At 42.2% G+C, this 9056-nt stretch overlaps 1 protein-coding gene across 1 annotated transcript; it reads right to left on the bottom strand.

The window, feature by feature from the left end:
• Nucleotides 1–7511: 7511 nt before the first annotated feature.
• Nucleotides 7512–7862, bottom strand: LOC111726159 (cytochrome c oxidase subunit 6C). Its single transcript, XM_023514583.1, has one exon. The coding sequence runs from the start codon at nt 7830–7832 to the stop codon at nt 7605–7607; it is 228 nt and encodes a 75-aa protein (XP_023370351.1). The 5' UTR covers nt 7833–7862; the 3' UTR covers nt 7512–7604.
• Nucleotides 7863–9056: the final 1194 nt, after the last annotated feature.

Raw genomic sequence — 9056 nt, 5'->3', positions numbered from 1 at the left:
TGGAGGACTTGCCTGTTGTCTGTGACCCCCACCAGCCAGCAAATCTAACTGTTCCTATAAAAGGGCAAATGCAAGGCTAGTTTCCATCAGGCCATGTGCTCCTTCTGCATCCAAAGACTGATGTAGGCCCAGGGATGTCCCTCCTGTGGCTACCCCAGCAGCAACTGCTGTTCCAGTAAAGCCAAAGGAGGCTTAAGGGAAGTGCTTGTTTGTGTAAGCAGCCCTGGCTGGGCAATGGGAAAGGCAGAGGAGCTGAAGCCTGGGCAATTCTGGAAATAGGAGGCATAGTGAGCATGGCCTCTCCAATGAGGGGGATGGCACCCAGTATATCCCCGAGTCTGGGATATACTCGTGAAGTGAAAGAAACTAGGTTTCTTTCTCTTTTTTTTGAGACAGAGCCTCAAGCTGCCCCCTGGGTAGAGTATGATGGCATCACAGCTCACAGCAACCTCCAACTACTGGGCTCAAGCGATTCTCCTGCCTCCGCCTCCCAAGTAGCTGGGACCACAGGCTCCCGCCACAACACCTGGCCGTTTTTTGGTTGCAGCCATCATTTGTTGTTTGGCAGGCCCAGGCTGGATTCGAACCCACCACCTTAGGTGTATGTGGCTGGCACCTTAGCCACTTGAGCCACAGGCGCCAAGCCTGAAACCAGGTTTCATTACCTGGTTTTCTATTCAGGCAGTAAACTTGATTTTGGCTAACAGGATGGGCTGATTTCATCAGTGGCATGGGGTCCTTCCTCTTCCCTGGAATTTCGTGTCATGCCATTCAGCTTCTTGGGCTACTAATGTGGCCCTGAGTAAGGGATTAGTCAAGGGGTCAGCAAACGAAGAACTACTTAACTGCAGGAGCCATAGCAGAAGTCCATTTGAACAGGTATCCAAGATCCTCTAAGGGAGTACACTAATATAATGTCCTCTAGAAGTCTTTGGAAAACTTCAATGGCCTTTTCAGTCCTGTAAGGGAAAAACTTCAACCCAACAAGTCAATGTATCAACTAGTAAGTGCTTGAATCCTCTACAGGAAGGCATTTGGGTGAAATCTATCTGCCAGTCCTTACTGGGATAGGTCCCCCTTTCATTCGGCTGGAGAGGAAAGTTATTCCCTCAAAGCCCTTTGAGGATTATTGGTTTGGCAGATGGTACAAAGTCAGGTGACCTGTTTAATAGTGGGTGAAACAGCAGTGCCTGTGAGTGACCTAGGGTGAAATAATAGATCCTCAGAAGAGAGGTTGGGTGGGTGGCGCCTGTGTCTCAGTAAGTAGGGCACCAGCCCCAAATACGGAGGGTGGCAGGTTCGAACCCAGCCTAGGCCAAGCTGCAACAACAAAAAAGCCGGGCATTGTGGTGGATGCCTGTAGTTCCAGCTACTCAGGAGGCTGAGGCAAGAGGATGGCCTAAGCCCGAGAGCTGGAGGTTGCTGTGAGCTCTAATGCCACAGCACTCTGCTGAGGGTGACAAAGTGAGCCTCTGTCTCTTAAAAAAAAAAAAAAAGAAGAAGAAGAAGAGAGCTTGAGTGAGAGAACATTTTCTAGCATATGTCCAGTCTGTGCCTCCATTAACACCCTGGGTTTCTCAAAATCATTTAAAGTGTGGCTTAGAATAGCATGTACATCTTTCCAAAACAAGTTATAGACTAAGCACAAATGCTGAAAAATCTCACATACTTATCAGGGTGACATTTTAACCACCCAGATCCTATTTTATTTGTTTTAATTCTATTAAATTAAAAACCTTATGGGGCAGTGCCCATAGCTCAGTGGGTAGGGCACCAGCCACATACACTGAAGTTGGTGGGTTCAAACCTGGCCCAGGCCAGCTAAAACAATAATGACAACTGCAATAAAAAGAAAAAATCTTATTGCTGTTGTTGCTATTGCCATGGTAGTCTTCTTCATAAAGTCTTTCCCCAGGCCACTATCTTCTAGTGTTTTTCCTATTCTTTCTTTGAGGATTTTTATCATTTCATGCCTTAAATTTAAGTCCTTTATCCATCTTGACTCAATTTTTGTGAATGGAAAAAGGTGCGGGTCCAGTTTCAGTCTTTTACATGTGGATACCCAGTATCCCCGCACCATTTATTGAATAGAGAGTCTTTCCCCCAGTGGCCATTTTTTTTTTTTTTTCGGTTTTTGGCCAGGGCTGGGTTTGAACCCACCACCTCTGGCATATGGGGCCAGCGCCCTACTCCTTTGAGCCACAGGCGCCGCCTGCCAGTGGCTATTCTTGTTTGATTTATTGAAGATTAGGTGGTTGTAAGTTGTTGATTTCATTACCTGGTTTTCTATTTGATTCCAAATGTCTATGTCTCTATTTTTGTGCCAGTACCATACTGTCTTGACCACTATGGCCTTCTAGTACAGCCTAAAATCTGGTATGGTGATACCCCTGGCTTTGTTTCTATTACTAAGAACTGCCTTCGCTATACGGGTTTTTTTCTGGTTCCATACAAAACGCAGAATCATTTTTTCCGAGTCTTGAAAATAGGATGTTGGTATTTTAATAGGGATGGCATTGAATCGATAGATTGCTTTGGGAAGTATAGACATTTTAACAATGTTGATTCTTCCCAGCCATAAGCATGGTATGTTTTTCCATTTGTTAAAGTCCTCTGCTATTTCTTTTCTTAGGGTTTCATAATTTTCTTTTTAGAGGTACTTCACCTCTTTTTTATTAGGTATATTCCTAAGTATTTCATTTTCTTTGGGGCTATGGTAAAGGGAGTTGTGTCCTTAGTTAGCCTCTCATCTTGGCTGTTGTTGGCATAGACAAAGGCAACTAGATTTGTGGACATTGATTTTATATCCTGAGACATTACTGTATTTTTTGATGACTTCCAGGAGTCTTGTGGTTGAGTCTTTGGAGTTCTCTAAGTATAAGATCGTATTGTCAGCAAAGAGGGAGGGTTTGACCTCCTCTGCTCCCATTTGGATGCCCTTTATTTTCTTGTCTTGCCTAATTATATTGGCTAGAACTTCCAGCGCTATGTTGAATAGTAATGGCAACAGAGGACAACCTTGTCTGGTTCTAGTTCTAAATTGAAAAACTTTCAGTTTTACTCCATTCAGTAAAATATTAGCTGTGGGCTTATCATAGATAGCGTCAATCTATCTATGTTTAAGAAATGTGTTGGCTCGGCACCTATAGCTCAACCGGCTAAGGCGCCAGCCACGTACACCTAAGGTGGCGGGTTCGAATCCCCAGCCCGGACCCGCCAAACAACAATGACGGCTGCAACCAAAAAATAGCCGGGCGTTGTGGCGGGCGCCTGTGGTCCCAGCTACTTGGGAGGCAGAGGCAGGAGACTCGCTTCAGCCCAGGAGTTGGAGGTTGCTGTGAGCTATAATGCCACGGCCCTCTACCCAGGGGGACAGCTTGAGGCTCTGTCTCAAAAAAAAAAAAAAAAAAAAAGAAATGTGTTACCTATACCTATACTCTTCAGTGTTCTAATTAGAAAAGGATGCTGGATTTTATCAAATGTTTTTTCTGCATCTATTGAGAGGATCATATGGGCTTTATTTTTGTTTCCATTGATATGGTGAATAACATTTATGGATTAAACAAATGGGATTCAATTAAACTGAAAAGCTTCTGTACAGCTAAGGAGACAACAACCAAAGCAAATAGACAACCTACCCAATGGGAGAAGATATTTGCATATTTTGAATCAGACAAAAGCTTAATAACTAGGATCTATACAGAACTTAAATTAATCCACGAGAAGAAAACCAACAATCCCATACATCAATGGAGAAGAGAGATGAACAGAACCTTCTCTAAAGACAGATGGCTAGAAAACATATGAAAAAATGTTCATCATCCCTAATTATTAGAGAAATGCAAATTAAAACCACCCTGAGATATCATCTAACCCCAGCAAGAATAGCCTATATCACAAAATCTCAAAACTGCAGATGCTGGTGCAGATGTGGAGAGAAAGGAACACTTTTACACTGAGTGGGACTAACTAATACAACCTTTTTGGAAGGAAGCATGGAGAAACCTCAAAGAACTCAAACTAGACCTCCCATTGGATCCTGCAATCCCATTACTGGGCATCTATCCAGAAGGAAAAAAAAACCTTTTATTATATTTATTATTATTTACTATATATTAATATTATCTTTATTATAAAGACACTCACTTGTACTAGACTGTGTATCGCAACTCAATTTACAATCGCCAAAATGTGGAAACAGCCTAAATGCCCCTCAACCCAGGAATGAATTGGCAAGCTGTGGTATATGTATACCATGGAATACTATCCAGCCATTAAAAAAAATGGAGATTTTGCAGCATTTGTATTAACCTGGGTGGAAGTGGAACATATTATTCTTAGTAAAGCATCACAGGAATGGAGAAGCATGAATCCTATGTATTCAACTTGGATATGAGGACATTTTTTTTTTTTTGAGACAGAGCTTCAAGCTGCCCCCCCTGGGCAGAGTGCCGTGGCATTATAGCTCACAGCAACCTCCAACTCCTGGGCTCAAGCGAGTCTCCTGCCTCAGCCTCCCAAGTAGCTGGGACCACAGGCGCCCGCCACAACGCCCGGCTATTTTTTGGTTGCAGCCGTCATTGTTGTTTGGCGGGTCCGGGCTGGGGATTCGAACCCGCCACCTTAGGTGTATGTGGCTGGTGCCTTAGCCGGTTGAGCTATAGGCGCTGAGCCGGATATGAGGACATTTAATGACAATTAATGACACGGTGGGGATGGGAGAAAGAGAGAGCAGACAGAGAAGGAGGGAGGGGGTGAGGGAAAGGAAAAGAACAAAAAAAAAAGAAAAGAAAATAGTTACTAATTCTCACATAAGTTGGATTTAATTTTGACCAAAGTACATTATTTGAACAATAATTTTTTATTCAACTTGTTAATATGTTGTTTAGGATATTGCATCCTCATTTATAAGTGAAATATGTTTGTAATTTCCTTTTATAATAATATATTTTTTCCGACTTTAATATCAGGTATATCCAGATGAAGTAGAATGAATTTGAAGTATTTTTTCTTTTTCTGTTGTCTATAAGATTTGGCATGATCTGTTTTTTGAAATTATCTTCTATTTTTATTTATAAATATTAGTTGTCTATTTTTTGATACTTTGGAAAAAAAATAAGAAGTTAACTGATGACTCCACACTGAACCTCAGAGTCAAAGCATTCTATGATAGACATACTCTTATCTAACAATGTGAATGTTACTTTTTTGCATTATTATTCTTACTGCTCAATATTTCATTGCAGCAATTGTCTGATTTCTTTTCTGAATGTATTTATCTTCGTTCGTTCTTTACGAGGTTTTTGTTTCTAGTCCTTATCTTAAACACTGTTATTGTTATTAAATTTTAAGCCTTTTTAATTTTGTGAAGGCAAAAAGTGGAAACCAAATAAACACATGTATACATATAGAGAAAATAAAAGAAAGAGAAAAAAGAAAATAAAATAGCCAGATGTTGTGGCAGGCTCCTGTAGTCCCAGCTACTTGGGAGCCTGAGGCAAGAGAATCACTTGAGCCCAAGAAGTTTGAGGTTGCTGAGAGCTATGACTCCATTCCACTCTACTCAGGGCAACAGCTTGAGACTCTATCTCAAAAAGTAAATAAATAAATAAAATAAATAGTAAAATAAAAGGCTTATGGACCAGGATTGGGCCAAACTCCCCTATCACTTCCACCAAAGGTAGGAGCAGAGCCATCTTTCCTTCTGGTGGAAGCACGGGCAGAATTGATTTAAATCAGGTTTATCTGAGTCACGCAGCACCAAAACTGCTGGGCTTCAAGGCAGCTAGCTGCCTGTCTCCTAAAATGTCAGGGTTTCAGGCAGCTGCCTATGTCCTCAGTGTCTGGAGTGCTCATGGTCAAAAAATGCCCAGACACCCCAAAGTAAGACAAGCATGAAACAAAGTTTCCTGAGAAAGATAAAGAAAGAGTAAGTGCAAGATACAGTCTTACAGAGCAAGGTACATTCACCGTGGACAGTGAATAGGCCCCGCTGTCACAAGAAAAGGCAAAGAGGTCAAGTATTGACATTTCCAAATTGGAGATGTCTCAAAACAAACAAACAAAACCCAAACAAATTGCGGTAAAAATCTTATATAAAGTTTTATATAGCTGGGTGTTGTGGCAGGCGCCTACAGTCCCACCTACTGGCGAGGCTGAGGCAAAAGAATTGCCTACGCCCAGGAGTTGGAGGTTGCTGTGAGCTGTGTGACACCTCGACGCTCTGGCACCCTACCGAGAACAATAAAGTGAGACTCTGTCTCTATAAAAAAAAAAGCTTCATAAAAAAGCATTTCTATCAACAAAGGGGAAAAAAAACTATAGTACATTTAAAATTGTAAGGCTAGTCGTGGTGGCTCACTCCTGTAATCCCAACACTCTGGGAGGCCCAGATGGGTGAATTACCTGAGCTCACAGGTTCGAGATCAGCTTGAGCCAGAGTGAGACCTCATCTCTAAAAATAGCCGGGCATTATGATGGGTACCTGTAGTCCCAGCTACTTGGGAAGGTGAGGCAAGAGAATCACTTGAGCCCAAGAGTTTGACATTGCTGTGAGCTGAGACGCCACAGCATGCTACCAAGGGCGACGAAGTAAGAGTCTGTCTCAAAAAAAGAAAAATTGTATTTGTTGCATCATCAGTATATTCTTTTTTTTTTTTTTTTTTTTTGGAGACAGAGCCTCAAGCTGCCTCCCTGGATAGAGTGCTGTGGCATACAGCTCACAGCAACCTCCAACTCCTGGGCTCAAGCGATTCTCCTGCCTCTGCCTCCTAAGTAGCTGGGACTCAGGTGCCCACCACAATGCCTGGCAATTTTTTGGTTGCAGCCATCATTGTTGTTTGGTGGGCCCAGGTTGGATTCAAACCTGCCAGCTCAGATGTATATGGCTGGTGCTTTAGTCGCTTGAGCCACGGGCGCCCAGGTACCTTTCCTGGCCTTGCAGATAGCTGCCTCCTTTGTGTATCCTCATGTACCCTTTCCTCTGCTCATGGAGAAAGAGATTTCTGGTGCTTCTTCCCATTTCTGGTGTTCCTTCCTCTTGTAAGGACACTAGTCCTACTGGATTTGGATCCTTATGATCTCATTTAATTACCTCCTTAAAGGTCCTATCTCCATGTCCAGCGTGGTGGCTCATGCCTGTAATCCCAGCACTCTGGGAGGCTGAGGTGGGTGGATCCCTTAAACTCGGAAGTTCAAGACCAGCCTGAGCAGCAGCAAGACCCCATCTCTACCAAAAATAGAAAAAACTAGCCAGGCATCATGGAAAATAGAAAAAAACTAGTTGAGCATCATGGTGGGTGCCTGTAGTCTTAGCTACTCGGGAGGCTGAGGCAAGAGGTTCTCTGGAGCCCTGGAGTTTGAGGTTGCTGTGAGCTGTGATGATGCCGTGGCACCCTATCCAGACTCTGTCTCAAGAAAATAAAAAAATTAATAACATAAAATAATAAATAAAGGTGCTATCTCCAAATATAATCTGTTAGAGGTTAGAACTTTTAAAAAATTTATTAATAGTTTATTTATCACTCATATTCATAGCTCAGGAACAGAGGTCAGTGACAAACGTCTATGTAAATCAGCCCAAAGAAATTCTTTATATTTCAAAATTATTTTACGCTCTGAAAGACACCAGCCTTCCTCATCTCCTCAAAATCTTTCATCGAATCATAATTTCTGTAGAAATCTGCATATGCCTTCTTTCTTGGTTCAGCCACAGCAAACTTATAGAAAGCTGCAACCCCCAGGGATACAACAAATGCTCCAACAATATGAATCCGCAGGCGCCTGGCCAAGAGGCCACGCATCTGAGGTTTGGCCAAAGCACTGGAAGCCATGGTAGTTACTGTCCTTGATGGGTTGCCAACCTCAACGTGTCCTTCCTGGCTGAGGGACACACAACTCTAGAACTTTAATATACATATAAATCAAGGTGGGATGAGCACAATTTAGTTCATAACAGTAAGCATTTTCTGTTTAACATCAGGAAGCATCAAGTGAACAGTGAGCATTTTAAACTTAAAAGCACTGAACAAAATCACGGTTTTGTTACTGTAGCAGACTCAGCTGGTGCTCAGCCCACAACCCTGTGGCCCTCCCCAAGGGCACTTGCAAACCGGTTCCTATACACAACAATCACTTCTTGTATCTCTGCCTGAGGGCATTCTCTGGCCACTGCTGCATGCTTGGTCCACACGCTGCCTGAGATCTAATACTCTTCGAGAAAGCCTCAGCATAATTAGAGATTTAGAAATGGAGAAAAATAATCTTGGTGGTGCAGTTCTAAGGCACATTCTACATCGTCACTCAAAGAATCCCCAGCAGAATGGAGCCCCCATTATCCACAGTGGTTAGCCAGATTATTAATGCAAACTTTACTAGATTTCCTGTCATTTCTGTTTACTTTCCCACTCTTTTATTGTAATCCTGGGATCATCTCCTAAATAAACCCTGACCTCAGAGTTAGCTATTGGAGGAACATGAGATAGCAAGATGGAAAAGGAGAATGAATACTGGTGGACAACTAGATTGTCACACTGAGAAAAAAGTGTCATTTGTGATAATACACGTATACTTATATGTAAGTATACATGTATTTCATATTTAAATTTATATTTATATTTCCATGTAAGTATACATGTAAATTTTATTTTAAACATATATAAACTTCTTAGAACAATACCTGGCACGTAATCAGTATTCAATGTTTTTTGGCTACAACTATTATCTTCCTTTTGAACGTGTGTGTTATCTTTGTCAGGATTATATATACTTAGCAAACTGAATTTATAGCTTTCTATCTTTTTGTAGGATGAAATGATATAATATAAAGTATTTTAATTTCTGGGATTTTTTTTCTTTCCCAAGACAGTCTGGCACCCTGGGTAGAATGCCATGGTATCATCATAGCTCATAGCAACCTCAAACTCTTAGGCTCAGGCTCGGCGCCTGTGGCTCAAGCAGCTAAGGTGCCAGCCACATACACCTAAGGTGGCCAGTTCGAATCCCCAGCCCGGGCCCGCCAAACAACAATGATGGCTGCAACCAAAAAATGGCCAGGC

The sequence above is a fragment of the Otolemur garnettii genome, unplaced genomic scaffold (genome assembly GCF_000181295.1).
Source record: "Otolemur garnettii isolate 467f Iridium unplaced genomic scaffold, OtoGar3 scaffold00055, whole genome shotgun sequence".
Classification (NCBI taxonomy): Eukaryota; Metazoa; Chordata; class Mammalia; order Primates; family Galagidae; genus Otolemur; species Otolemur garnettii.
Note: the sequence above shows the minus strand (reverse complement) of the source record. Positions and strands in the feature narration are given on the sequence as shown.